This window comes from Symphalangus syndactylus, chromosome 7 (assembly GCF_028878055.3).
Source record: "Symphalangus syndactylus isolate Jambi chromosome 7, NHGRI_mSymSyn1-v2.1_pri, whole genome shotgun sequence".
NCBI classification, from domain to species: domain Eukaryota; kingdom Metazoa; phylum Chordata; class Mammalia; order Primates; family Hylobatidae; genus Symphalangus; species Symphalangus syndactylus.
The window spans coordinates 121910314-121925139 of record NC_072429.2 but is presented as its reverse complement, the minus strand read 5'-3'; the positions used below and the strand labels follow the sequence as shown (position 1 = coordinate 121925139).

Here is a 14826-nt window from a genome sequence, read left to right as displayed (position 1 = left end):
ACTCAAGATCCTCTTCTTTTGTCTTGTAACTTCTCTAAAAATGTATTGTTCTTCGTTGAAGATGCTATATAAGCCAGAGCATAAGCCACTTTTTGAGTTAGTAATACCTGGATATTGTCACGTGTTACATACATGATACAAGTTGATAACATCTCATACTAATACCCGGATACTCTGGGTATTCTCATGTGTTACACGCATGATAGAGATTAATAACTTGTTCATTCTTCTCTTGTTAATCTATCTTTTGTTACAAGGGCCCAGTTGAGAATTTAGAAGGGTAGAGGAAAAATTATTTTTTCTCCCCAACAACCAATAGTGAAAAGACGACAATCGACAAAATAGTAACACTCATGGTGCAATGTCTCAGGGGAGGCTATCGAAGACAGGGATTAGCACTAGAAGAAATTAAGATTGCCTGTTTTTATGAATAAGGTAATGAGGGCTGAACTTTATGAATAAGGTAATGAGAGCTGAACTTTATGAATAAGTTAATGGGGGCTGAACTTACAATATACTTGAGGCTGCAATGGGGAAGGAGAAAGGAAAGCTTGAAGGTATCTATTTTCCCATGAATCAGGAGGCCTGGCAGTCAGAATAAGAGTAGAGTCCAGTGCAAGGAGACAAGGAAATTGGTAAAGGTTTGCGACACTTGGTGGAGAATAGGAAAAGTTAAGTAATGGTAGATAAGCAAATGAAGTGCAAAGAATCCTCGATGTTGAAGTTCATTATTCTGTCATGAAATCAATCAACAATTACTTTTATTTTTTTCAGAAGTATTAGCAAATAGACAGTGGTACTGATTTAAGATTGGGAATTGGTGAGGTAAGTTAAGCAAGAATAAAGGGTAGAAAAGTTGGGCCCATTACTTTTTTGGTAAAGGGCAGAAACAATGATTTACAGATTTTTACCTAATGAATCACAGAGAAGTAAATTATATGTCACATCTTTTCTTTAACTGTTTAAGTTACCAAGATCAAGTTTCCTATAAAGAAGAAAACTCTCCTACATAATCACAACATAACCATCAGCACCAAGAAATTACATTTATACATTACCACCATCTAATCCTAAAACTCCAATCAAATTTTGCCAATTTTCCTCATAATGTTCTTTATAGCAAAAGGATCAGTCCAGATTCATGCCTTTGTCATGTCCCTTTCACCTCCCTCAGATTAGGAGTTCTTTAGTCTTTACCCAACTTGCATGATCTTGTCCCTTGTGGAGATAACAGGACAGTTTTGTTATTACTAACAAAACAGTTTTGTTATTACTAACAAAACAGTTTTGTTATTACTAACAAAACAGTTTTGTTATTACTAACAAAACAGTTTTGTTATTACTAACAAAACAGTTTTGTTATTACTAACAAAACAGTTTTGTTATTAGCTTTGTGTGATGATCCCACTGATTAGATTCAGGTTATATATCTTGGGAAGAATATCACAGAAATGATGCTGTGTTCTTTTCACTGCATTCTATCAGGTGGCACACAAATTTTGATTCATTCCACTACTGGTTATATTAACTTTAGTCATTTGATTAAGGCAGTGTTTGCTAGGCTTCTTCATTGTATAATTATTCTTTTTTTCTTCTATAATTAATAAGTATTTTGTGGGGGGAGTACTTTGTGACTATTCAATATCCATGCCTTACTAAACTTTTTGTTTGTTGGTTACAACATGAACTCATAGATTTCAATTTTATTCAATGGATGACCCATCTCCAATATGACCAGAGGGAGCTCCTTCAAGCTGGCAACTGTGTCTTTTTGACACATCCCAAACATTCTTTGAACAATTCCTTCCTTCTGGCTACAAAATGTTACAGGCTCATCCTGTACCTTCCCTGTCCGCATTCTGAAATTGGCCATTTCTGCAAATATCCTTGATTCTTTTTAGTAGAAAGTGGTATTTTGAAAACAAGAACTCAACACCGGGTATATTCGTTGCTACTGGCATGCTGTTGCTCCCAGGCCCTCTGGGTGTACGAAGCTAGGGAATAAGTGTACATATATTTGTACATACCTCTATTTAGTTCTATATCTCTATATATTCAAAACCAGGGGTTCAAACTGATATATCTAATTCCAATACAATACCACGGGGTTTATTCTAGTTTTCTGCCCTCCATATATGTAAGTCTCTTTTCTAAGAGTAAGAAACTTGGCCCTCATTATCCCTAATATATTTATTTGATCAAAGCCCCCTGTATTAAACTAGCTTCCCATCACTGCCCCATTCGCTATGCAGACATCCTCTGCCTCTCTGCTAGGCTGCTGCAGCTCTCCTTCCCTCTTAGCCCCACTGCATGAATATCTACCTCCATCAATCCCACCTAATTGCTTTCGGACTGAATTGTTTCACAAGGGAAGAGAAGAGGAAGAAGAGTGAAAACCAAAATTTTTTTTTTGAGATGGAGTCTTGCTCTGTCGCCCAGGCTGGAGTGCAGTGGCAGTGACACAATCTCGGCTCACTGAAACCTCCACCTCCTGGGTTCAAGTGATTCTCCTGTCTCAGCCTCCCAAATAGCCAGGATTACAGGTGTGCACCTCCACACCCAGCTAATTTTTGTATTTTAGTAGAGACAGTATTTCACCACGTTGGCCAAGCTGGTCTCGAACTCCTGACCTCAAGTGATCCGCCCGCCTCGGCCTCCCAAATTGCTGGATCACAGGCCTGAGCCACCACGCCCAGCTGAAAATCAATTCTTTAAAATTCTTAGATCTGGCACCCCACAACAACAATGTGCAAAGAAAACTGCGTTATTTCTACATTGCCTGATGATGTACCAGAAATTGATAAACTAGCAATAATGGGCTGGGTGCAGTAGCTGGAACCTGGGAGGCGGAGTTTGCAGTGAGCTGAGGTCGTCCCACTGCACTCCAGCCTGGGTGACAGAACAAGGCTCCGTCTGAAGAAAAAAAAAATAGCAATAATAAATTTTTAAATTTAAGAAAAAAAAATTAACTACTAGACAGACTATTAAAACCAGCACTTTAATTCTTTAAAATGTGAACCATATTATCATTCTGTTATTTCCCACTTTCTTCCTTTAGCACTTATGACAGTGTTTTGCAAGGTACCTGAAATATAATAGAACTTAATAAATCTTTCTGAATGAATAATGAATAGCAGGTATGAAAACAGTCAGTGAATTAATAACTTGTTAAATAATGTAGGTATCAACAGTATCTGCTTACCTGTTTCCATACAAGTCAAAAACATAAATATTTCCTTGGTGGTCCCCAGCAATTAAGCAGTCGCCTGTGCCATCAAAAGCCACATTCAAAAATCGCAAAACTTTTGGATGGTAATCGGAAGTGTTGTGAATAATGTTCACTATAATTCTGTCAAAGAAAAAAAACCCAAACATTGAATCTATGTCACCTATTACTTGATATTATGAAAAATATGGCAAGTAAAGCATTTTGTCTGTTAATTCTTCCCTCTCCTACTGCTACCGCTATACCCCCTCTCCTCTAGAATCAATCTTACCAGGATTTCAGAAAAACAGGTCAGAAGCTACTCATTATCAAAGTAGCTACTCCTTCATTTATTCATCAAATACTTGAAAACTCACTGTGTCAGACACAGAACAAGCCAGGTGCTAAGAATAATTGATATGGTCCTTGCTTTCATGGCACTTACAGCTTAGTAGTAAGGACAGACATTAAAAAAATAAACACACATATAAACAGATTTATAAACTGTGATTAAGTGGTAACAACAGGGTATGAGATTTTGTTTTTGTGTATGGAATGTTTCACAGTGAATTATGCGTGCATGAGTTTTACTTCCATTTCTAATGTATCTACCATGAATACCCTGTTAGGCGAGTTCTGTAAAGACAGGACCACTGCTTGCTCATTACTGTACCCCAGCACCTGGCCTACAACACACAAGACACTCAAACTATGCCTGCTGAATGAACAAATGCTTTAAGAAATCATTCTTTAAAACCCACATTAATCATACTGCTCTATAAAACAGTAAGGGAGCTTATTTTTCAATCTTATTCTGGAGACACATATGTAATGATTAAACCTAAATGAAAACGAAAATATTCTAACCTGAAGTTTTAAACACTGATACATACATACACATACACACACACACAATTAAAAGAAAAAATAAAGAAGAAAAATCAAAACCAAACACGTCTCTAGAAAAACTGCAAAAAATTAGCCAGGCATGGTGCATGTGCCTGTGATCCCCGTTACTCAGGAGGCTGAGGTGGCATCACTAGAGCCTGGGGAGGGCAAGGCTGCAGTGAGGCATGATCATGCCACTGCACTCCCGCCTGGGTGACACTGTAAGACCCTGTCTCCAAAGGAAAAGAAAAATACGTATAGGGAAAAAAAGATGAACACAGCTAAACATTAGCAGCAGCTGTCTGCAGGTAATAGCAATATGGTTAATTTTTTTCCCCTTTCTACTTTTCTTTTAGACATGTTATTTAATGATTACATACTATTTTCATAACAGGAAAGACAAGAATACATGTGTTTAAAGTTACCCTTTTTGAGACAAGGATCATATCCTCTGTATCTGTTGAAAGAAAATCTGTAAAATTAATTTACAGCACAAAATAACGCCTTAAAATAATATATGTGTGTATATTCTGTTCGCAAAGATAAGAATAATCCCATTCTTTATTGCAACAATAGTTTTTAATCATGAAAATTTTATCTTAATTGATTTTTCATAAATTTTTGGATTTTGTTTTTTTTTTGAGACGGAGTCTCGCTCTGTCACCCAGGCTACAGTGCAGTGGTGCAATCTCGGCTCACTGCAATCTCCACCTCCTGGGTTCAAGTGATTCTCTTGCCTCAGCCTCCTGAGTAGCTGGGATTACAAGTGCCTGCTACCATGCCCAGCTAATTTTTTGTATTTTTAGTAGAGACAGGGTTTCACCATGTTGGCCAGGCTGGTCTCAAACTTCTGACCTCGTGATCTGCCCACCTTGGCCTCCCAAAGTGCTGGAATTACAAGCGTGAGCCACTGCACCTTGCCTAGTTTTTGGATTTTATATTAGAAACATCTATCTTCATTATAATTTCATTAAAGTATGCTAAATTGAATTAAGTGGATTAAACATTTTCTTCATGTTTATCTAAACATAAGGCTTTTTAGACTCACTAAAGGAAACAGCAAAATTCTTAACAATGCTTATTTTTATCTAGTCCCCAAGGAATTAAAAACACAAAAATAAACGTACAGAAATGACAAGCAATATCAAAATGTTTCATGGCAACTGTACTCACAGCAAACAACTTTTTCCTCCAGTCTTATTTTCTACAACACTTATTACATGTTCTGGCTACAAAATTACATAATCATTGTTCAAAATATGAAAAATATAGAAATACACTAAAAAACAAATACTCAATTATAATCCTACCATGTAGATGTAATCACAATAGTGACATTCTGCCCCTCCAATTTTTCATATAAATCACACATAAAAAATTTATTTTAGAGCAACTTCCTTTCAGATTCTCACAGATTGCCTAACAGAGTCCCTCAGTTCTCAAACATAAGAAGAATATCAAATATTTACTGAGCACTAAATGTGTAAGACAACCTGTCTGGTAAATCTGATTATCCCCACTGACAGCCTTAGTGATTAACTTGCCCAAGGTCACAGAGTTGGTAAACGGACATTTACTTCAACAAAATACATCTGACTCCAAGTCAGTGCTCTCTGCCTGTCTAAACAGCGTGAACAATGGGTTTTAACGAACACAAAGATAAGCTATGCTTTAGTGGAAGCAGCAAACAAGACATTTGGATAATCAACCCATTTCTTTCACTTTTTGAATCTTGCACATATATCTAGATATTTTGTATCATTAAGAAAGAGAAGGAGGCCAGGCGCGGTGGCTCACGCCTGTAATCCTAGCACTTTGGGAGGCCGAGGCGGGCGGATCACAAGGTCAGGAGATCGAGACCATCCTGGCTAACACGCTGAAACCCCGTCTCTACTAAAAATACAAAAAATTAGCTGGGCGAGGTGGCGGGCGCCTGTAGTCCCAGCTACGTGGGAGGCTGAGGCAGGAGAATGGCTTGAACCCCGGGGAGCGGAGCCTGCAGTGAGCCGAGATCGCGCCACTGCACTCCAGCCTGGGTGAAAGAGCGAGACTCCTTTTCAAAAAAAAAAAAAAAAAAAAGAGAGAAGGCGAGTTGGCTATAACTTTTAGAATGTTTAGAGAATACCAGAGGTGGGAGTGGTATTTACACAACTCAAAATTTGAAAATGAAAAACTTGAGGAATCCCCACTTTAGACAAAATTTTTTATTCAATGTAGTTGAGACAGCGGCACTGAAAAAGAGGCCTGACAGTAACCAGGAGCCAAACAAGCTGCTGGTAAAACGTCTCGCATCGCACTTTGGATATACGGAGTAGGCACTTAAAACTCTGATTTGTCGGCCAGGCGCGGTGGCTCACGCCTGTAATCCCAGCACTTCGGGAGGCCAAGGCGGGGGGATCACGACGTCAGGAGATGAAGACCATACTGGCTAACACGGTCCGTCTCTAATAAAAATACAAAAAATTAGCCGGGAGTGGTGCGCCTTTAATCACAGCTACTACTCAGGAGGCTGAGGCAGGAGAATTGCTTGAACCCGGAAGGCGGAGGTTGCAGTGAGCCGAGATCGCGCCACTGCATCCGAGCCTGGGCGACAGAGCAAGACTGTCTCAAGAGAAAAAAAAAAATTCTGATTTGTCGAGAAGCAACCAAAGAATCAATAGAAAAATCACTAGAGGCCGGGCGTGGTGGCTCAGGCTTGTAATCCCTGCACGTTGGGAGACTGAGACAGGCGGATCACCTGAGGCCAGGAGTTCGAGACCAGCCTGGCCAACATGATGAAACCCCCGTCTCTACTAAAAATACAAAAATTAGCCGGGTGTAGTGGCGCGCGCCAGTAATCTCAGCTACTTGGGAGGCTGAGGCAAGGGAATCGTTTTAACTCGGGACGTGGAGGTTGCAGTGAGCCGAGGTCGCGCCACTGCACCCCAGCCTGGGCGACAGAGCAAGACTCTGTCTCAAAGAAAAGAAAAATCACTACTAGAACAAGAAGCACACGGAAACAGGAACTCAAGCGATTTCTGTGAAATCCTAGGGAATTAGAAGCAATAAGGTCACTCTGCGTGCAGAAATCGAAATCCAGATGGCACCGCTTTGTAGCAAAGGCTTCCACGGAAATCACACAAGACAGGCTGAGCCTCAAACAGGACAGGTAACTGGGAACAGAATGAAAAGCAGCGCTGGCCGTACTAGAAGCCCCCCAGCAATGCATAATGAACGCCCCTGCCCCTGTATACACGCCAATATGTAAACTCCAGAGAACTCCAGAGAACCGGAAGTGTGTTTTGTTCCATCGCCGTCCCCAGTGCTTAGAGGCGTGCTTGGCACACAGTAGGCGCTCAACAAATAGTTGATGAATGCTTGTGCGTCTAAACACATCCAAGGATTTAAGGATGGATAAACTGCAGGCTTTGGAAGAGGCAGAATTGTCCTGCTTTTCCACGCCGCATCTCCCCCTGGAGTTCTGCTCCAGCTGCAACTGTTAAATACTCACTGAGCACCTACTACGTGCCAGGGACACTAGCGGGATACCGTGATCATAAAAGCAGGAGAGTCCCGGCACACAGCAAAAGCCGCAAGTTCCTAGATCTGAGAACCACCGGCCTCCTCCTGCTCTGCGCTGTCCCGGACCAGACCCCCGCTCCCAGAACTCAGAAGGGGATCTCTGCGGACCCTGGCGTCCGGGGCCACCTGTTCCACCGCAGGTCATCCAATCCAGGGATGCGGGGCAAGGTCAGAGCCAGAACCCGGACCGCTGCCTGACGCCCGGCGTCCCCTCCTCGCCGGTCTCCATCCCCTCCACAGCCAGCGCCCTCCCGCCACGGCCTTTACCCGTCCCGCGTGGCCGGGGACGGCTTGCGGTGCCATATCTTGCCGCTCTCCTTGTTGCCTAGGTCAGTGCTCTGCATGGCGAAGCTGGCCCACGACCGCCGGCGGCCCGCTGGGTAACCGTCCGGGCGCCTTCCCGGCAGGCCCAGCGCTCCCTGCCCGGGAAATTTGAGCTCCGGCAGCGGCGGCCTGGGTCCTGCACCAACCGGTCGTACCAACCCCCTTTCTAATAACAACCAATCGGAAGGCGGATCCCTCCCAAAATCCGCCCAAGCGGCCACTCCCTCTCTGGACGATGGAATCGACCAAAGACCTTCTCTTAGACTCCACCTCTTTCTGAGCTCAGTCTTCCCGTCCCCGGACCCAAAGCCTTCTGGGAATCGTAGTTTTCTGCAGGTGGATCATAGACGCGAGGAATTGGCTTGGGAATTCTGCCCTTTGGGAGCCTCGTGGGGTTTTAGGCTCCCATCAGAGGCAATAAAAGTCATTTTCTCCTGTGGTCCCTGCATTCCGTTCTAAATTGCTTTTAGAGATTAAGGAATTGTATAGAAATAACTAAGAGAAGCAAGGAGACAAGTGCAGAGAAGCAAGGAGACAAATACATTGAGAACTGATGGGTTCCTTTCATAGAACGTTCGGGCTCAAAAGAAACTTACAGATGAAATAGTCCATTCTTCCCGACCTTTTCACAATCCTCATGGTTTGGTTTTGTTTCTTCAGTTCCGTAATCTGACAGGACCTTCCAGCATTATGATGTCCAGTCCACCAATCACAGTCCAGAAAAGCAATAATATCAACAACTGGCTGCCTTGACTTTAGCGTTCCTTTGGTAAAAATTCTCTTAGTGCCTCCGGAGTGCTCACTAGGTGTGGGGCACTTTTCTACTTGCTTTCCGAATATATCAACTCAATTAATCCTCGTAGCAAATTTACAAGTTAGGTAGTACTAATTATCTCCATTTTTAGTGCTCTATGAGGTTGTGCATTAATTTCCTGAGGCTGCCTTCACAAATTACCGCAAACTTGGTGACATAAAAAAAACAGAAATGTATTCTTGGGAAGTTCTGGAGGCCATACATCGGAAATCAAAGTGTCTGCAGCCTCCTTTCAGGCTCTAAGCAAGATTCCCTTACTTGTCTATTCCAGTTTCTGGGAGTTGCTGGCTTTCTTGGCTTGTGATCTCATCGCTCCATTCTCTGCTTCCATCTTCACACGTCTTTCTCCTCCTGGATGTATCTTTTCCTCTTCTGTCTGTTTCAAATCTTCCTCTGATTTTCTCTTATAAGGAAACTTGTCATTGGGTGCATATGAATAATACAGGAATACCGGATGATCTTTTCATCTCAAAATCCTTAACTTGATTACATCTGCAAAGACCCTTTTTCCAAGTAAGGTAACAGTCACGGATTTTGGGATTAGTATGTTGACATATATTTTGGGGGGCCACCAATCAACCTATTACAGGTAAGTACTAATATTATCCACTTTTGCAGACAAGGAAACCTTAAATCTTTCCATTCCTAGTCTCTGTGTTTTTCTACAACAGAAAAATGACGTTAAAAAAATTATATGGTCGTGGTATTTGAAAAGTTCAAACTCTTGATCAGAAAAGCAAATTCTCAAAAAAAATACTAATGCAGATTTTTAAACTTTATATTGTTATCAAGGGGTGGCTCTGAAAGATCAGACAACTTGTAATGACCTAGTGCAGAGGAAGCAACTGCAGCTCTTATTTTTATTTATTGGTTTTGAGATTGTGATAAACTATATGTATGAATGTTTGCATTATTATTTAGGAAACTTAGAATCTTAAACTTAAGATACAGTGCCCAACCTGAAACAGATTATTTCACAACATTTCTATCCCACACTGTTAACCAAACAACCTTTTTTATCAGAAGCAAAGATAAACCTGCTGAATGATTTTCTTAACTTCTCTAGCTTAACCTGTCTGCAGCTAAGCTAGTTTGGGCTGTCTCAGCCCATGTGACCATCCTATTCAATCTCAGATATGTGATAAAGAGGTTTATATGTTGGATCTTCTGGACTCCCACTTTGTACTTATCTTTTGATTTAGGGGGCACAATTTGAAGGTCAGGATGAAGAGATGTGTACCCACAGCTGCTAACCTTCTACTCATTAGATCTCCCAGTTTTTACAACACTAATTGGTAGTCTCTTGTGATCTAGTTCCTTTCTGAATTATTAGTCACTCAATAACAGGCACATACTATTTATATGTATCTATCTGTATATATACAGATAAACAATATATAGATAAATATATATACATATATTTATATTTGGATATCCAAGTGTATATATATGGATATACACACACGTATGCACTTACAACACTAATTGGTAGTCCTTTATGTTCTAGTTCCTTTCTGAATCATTAGTCACGCAGTAACAGGTACATACTATTTATATGCATATATATACGCACACGTTATATATATAAAATACATATACATATATAAAGGTATCTACATGTTTAAAGGTATATAGTATACCTATATACCTATTATATATATGGTATACTATATACCTATACTTTATACCTTTATATATAAAGGTATACTACATACCTATTTATATATAAAGGTATACTATATACCTATTTATATATAAATATACCTTTAGTATATAGTATACCTTTGTATAGTATAAAGGTATACTATTTATATGTACTTTTATATGTATTTATAAAGGTACACGGTATGGACCTTTATATGTTTGTTTATTTGTTTGTTTGAGATGGAGTCTTGCTCTGTTGCCCAGGCTGGAGTGCAGTGGCGCAATCTAAGCTGACTGCAACCTCTGCCTCCCGGGTTCAAGTGATTCTCCTGCCTCTGTCTCCCAAGTAGCTGGGATTACATGCTTGCACCACCATGCCCAGCTAATTTTTGTATTTTTTTTTTTTTTTTAGTAGAGATGGGGTTTCACCATGTTGGCCAGGCCGGTCTCAAAATCCTGACCTCAAGTGATCCACCCACCTCGGCCTCCTAAAGTGCTAGGATTACAAGTGTGAGCCACTGCACCTAGCCTATATATATTTATATGTGTATATATATAAATACATACACACAAATAATATGTACCTTTATATATATTTACATACCTATAAATAGTATGTACTATATAAATAGCATGTACATATATAAACAGAATGTACATATATCGTGTATATATATTATATTATGTGTGTATTATATTATGTGTGTATATTATATATACACATATGTACCTGTTATTGAATGACTAATGATTCAGAAAGGAACTAGAGCAGAAGGGACTACCAATTAGTGTTCCAAGTATGTACATATAAACAGTTTTATTGAGAAATAATTGACATTCAATAAACTTTACATATTGAAAGTGTACAGTTTTATAAGTTTTTAGATCGCTAACCCCCCCATGAAACCATCACCATAATCAAGATAATGAAAACATCCATCATCCCTAAAAGTTTCCTCATTTCTCTTTGTAACCTTTCTACTCCCACCCTACTTTGCCCATGAGCAACCACCGATCTGTTTTCCTTTCTTTAGTTAACATTTTCTAGAAATTTATATAAATGGATTCATAGACTATGTGTATGTATTGTACTTTGGCGTCTTTCCTGTTTTTTGTGGGTCTAGTTTCTTTCATCATAAATTTGAGATTATTTTGAGATTCGATTCTGTTTTTGCATGTATCAGTAGTTCATTCCTTTTTCTTTTTTTTTTTTGAGACAGAGTCTTGCTCTGTCCCCTAGGCTGGAGCGCAGTGTGGCTCAATATCGGCTCACTGCAAGCTCTGCCACCTGGGTTCACACCGTTCTCCTACCTCAGCCTCCCAAGTAGCTGGGACTGCAGGTGCCCACCACCACGCCTGGCTAATTTTTTGTATTTTTAGTAGAGATGGGGTTTCACTGTGTTAGCCAGGATGGTCTCGATCTCCTGACCTTGTGATCCGCCCACCTTGGCCTCCCAAAGTGCTGGGATTACAGGTGTGAGCCACCGCACCTGGCGAGTTCATTCTTTTTTATGGCATCAATTGATATGATTTGGGTTTTTGTCCCCACCCAAATCTCATCTCGAATTGTAATCCCCACATGTCAAGGGTGGGACCAGGTGGGAGGTGATTGGATGGATCAGAGGGGCAGCTTCCTCCATGCTGTTCTCATGATAGTGAGTGAGTTCTCACAAGATCTGATGGTTTTATAAGGGGCTCTATCCCCTTCACGTAACACTCTCTCTTGCCTGCTGCCATGTAAGATGTACCTCTTCCCCTTCCACCATGATTATAAGTTTCCTGAGGCCTCTCCGGCCCTGAGAAACTGTGAGTCAAATAAACCTCTTTTCTTTATAAATTACCAACTCTTGGGTATGTCTTTAAAGCAGTGTGAAAATGGACTAATACATCAATATACCACAATTTTTTTTTGAGACAGGGTCTCATTCTGTTGTCCAGACAGGAGTGCAGTGGCATGACCATGACTCATTGCAGCCTTGACCTCCCAGGCTCAAGGGATCCTCCCACCTCAGCCTCCTGAGTAGCTGGGACTACAGGTGTCATGCCTGGCTAATCTTTTGTATTTTTGTAGAGACAGGGTCTCACTGTGTTGCCCAGGCTGGTCTTAAACTCCTGCACTCAAGTGATTCACCAACCTCAGCCTCCCAAAATGCTGGGATTACAGGCGTGTGCTACCATGCCTGGCCCAATATACAACAATTTGCTTATCCATCCACCTGATCCACCTGGTCATGAACATTGGAGTTGTTTCCAGTTTTTGGCAATTCCGAATAACAGTGCTGTGAACGTTCTTACGCAAGTCTCAGTATGAACATGTGCTTTCATTTGTCTTGGATAAACCCTAGAAATGTAATAGTTGGGTTATATGGTAGGAGTAGGTTTAACTTTTTAAGAAACTGTCAAACATTTACAAAGTAGTTGTGCCATTTCACATTCCCCACCAATAGTATGAGAGAGTTCCAGGTGCTCCACATCTATGATGAGTCTGTAATTTTAGCCATTCCATGTTGTAGTGGTATCTCATGGTGATTTCAATTTCCATTTCTGAAATGACAAATGACGTTCAACATCTTTTCACGGGGTTATTTGCCTTCTGCATACATCCTTGGTGAAGTATTTGTTCATATCTTTTGCCTTGTTTTTAACCATTTTGTTTTTATTAAACTTATTAAAGAAAACTTATTAAATATTCATAATACTTTATATATTTTGGATACAAATTTTTTATTCTGTATACGTTTCGCAAATATTTTCTCTCAGTCTGTGGCCTTTTTTTTCCATCCTCTTAACAGTATCTGTCAAAAAGCAGAAGTTATTAATGTCTATAAAGATCAATCCATCTTTTCTTTTATGGATTGTACTTTTCGTGTCATATCTAAGAAACGTTTTCCCAAACCAAGGTCACAAAGATTTCTTCCTTTGTTTTTTTCTTTGTATGTCAAATATGTTCTTAGAAGAATGGAAAGTTGTGTGTGTCTAGGGATATTTTAGATTTTGCTTTGCAAAGCCCTTTCTCCTTGTGCTCTCACACACTACACTTTCGCACCTGAAGGATGTCTTTCTTTTTGCTATGATAATATATAACTTGGACAGAAAAAGAGTACTTCTAATTTGTTTGCTAGAGGGAGCTTAGTGGACATATAGATTGCCCAACATCTGAATACCCTTTTGGTCTGGGAAAAGTGTCAAGATACTTGGAAGTAAAGAAGTGAAGCTATTCTCTTTCCCAGCTCTTTGGTAACTATATTGATAAGTCTCAAAAAACCTAGGCCAGTCAACAGGTTAGCAAGCAAATTAAAGTAGTACAGTAACAAAAATAACAATCCCAGCACTTTGTGAGGTCAAGGCGGGCAGATCACTTGAGTCGGGAGTTCGAGACCAGCCTGGCCAACATAGTGAAACCCCATCTCTACTAAAAATACAAAAATTAGCCAGGTGTGGTGGCAGGCACCTGTAGTCCCAGCTACTTGGGAGGCTGAGGCAGGAGAATTGCTTGAACCTGGGAGGTGGAGGTTACAGTGAGTCAGGGTTGCACCACTGCACTCCAGCCTGGGTGACACAGTGAGACTCCATCTCAAAAAAAAAGTTAACAAAAAATAATTGAAAATACAATTAAAATATTCTCTATAAGAATAAAATACAATTCAAATAAATATAATTTTATTCACATAAATACAATTCAAATAATCTCTCTAAGAGCATCAAAGAGAAAGCGGTTAATAACCTTTAGCAAACTTCTTAAAATATCCCCTTCCCACCTTATTCAGTGAGGCTAGACTAAGTTATGCCACAGTAACAAACAATTTCAAAATCTCAGTGGCTTAAAACAGCTTTTTTTTGGCTGGGTTTTCAGTTTATCTTATTCTCTCAGGGATCCAGACAGAGGGAGCAGCTAATATTTCAAAAGTTTTGGTTGAAAAGTTTTGGTAGGAAAAGAGTTCTAGAGGTTCTCACACCAATTAAATGTTCCAGCCCAGAAACATCATTATTGTTTTTGCTTCCAGCTCATGACCAGAACTGATATACGAGTTAAGAATAAATTATTTAGGCAGATAGTGAGGGTAGGGAAGTCCTTCGTAAGGTTTTCCTTTTAATGAAAAGCAGCCCCAAAATCATTTTCTTTTCTAACAAGGAGCAGCCTGTAAAGTCGAGCTGCAGACATAGACAAGCAAGCTAGAAGCTTGCATGGGTGAATGCCAGCAGTTGTGCCAGTAGGAAAAGTCTACCTGGGACTAGGCATGTTCAAAATGGCGTCCCCATCGTCCCTTCTCTTTGCCAGACCAGGTATACAGCAAGGAGCAGACAACATGGTGCTGGCCAAGTAGAAAGCTTATTTGCATAATAAGATTAGGGTAGTGTGGCCAGCATTCCGCAGGCATTATGTAAACGT

The 14826-nt window shown here is 40.3% G+C and overlaps 1 protein-coding gene across 20 annotated transcripts in view; it reads right to left on the bottom strand.

Moving 5' to 3' along the window:
* TBC1D31 (TBC1 domain family member 31) overlaps window positions 1-8203 on the bottom strand; it is a 97059-nt gene extending 88856 nt beyond the window's left edge. For 17 of the 20 annotated variants that reach the window (XM_055287160.2, XM_055287155.2, XM_063643535.1 and 14 more), the window contains exons 1-2: window positions 7922-8151; window positions 3203-3349 (exon numbers count right to left, since the gene is read on the bottom strand). In XM_055287160.2, the coding sequence (XP_055143135.1) occupies window positions 3203-3349; window positions 7922-7998 (224 nt within the window). In that variant the 5' untranslated portion in view covers window positions 7999-8151. Of the gene's footprint in view, window positions 1-3202; window positions 3350-7921 lie in introns of all 20 variants that reach the window. The other 3 variants (XM_055287158.2, XM_055287156.2, XM_055287154.2) reach the window with 2 other exon arrangements.
* Between the last annotated feature and the right edge of the window lie 6623 nt (window positions 8204-14826).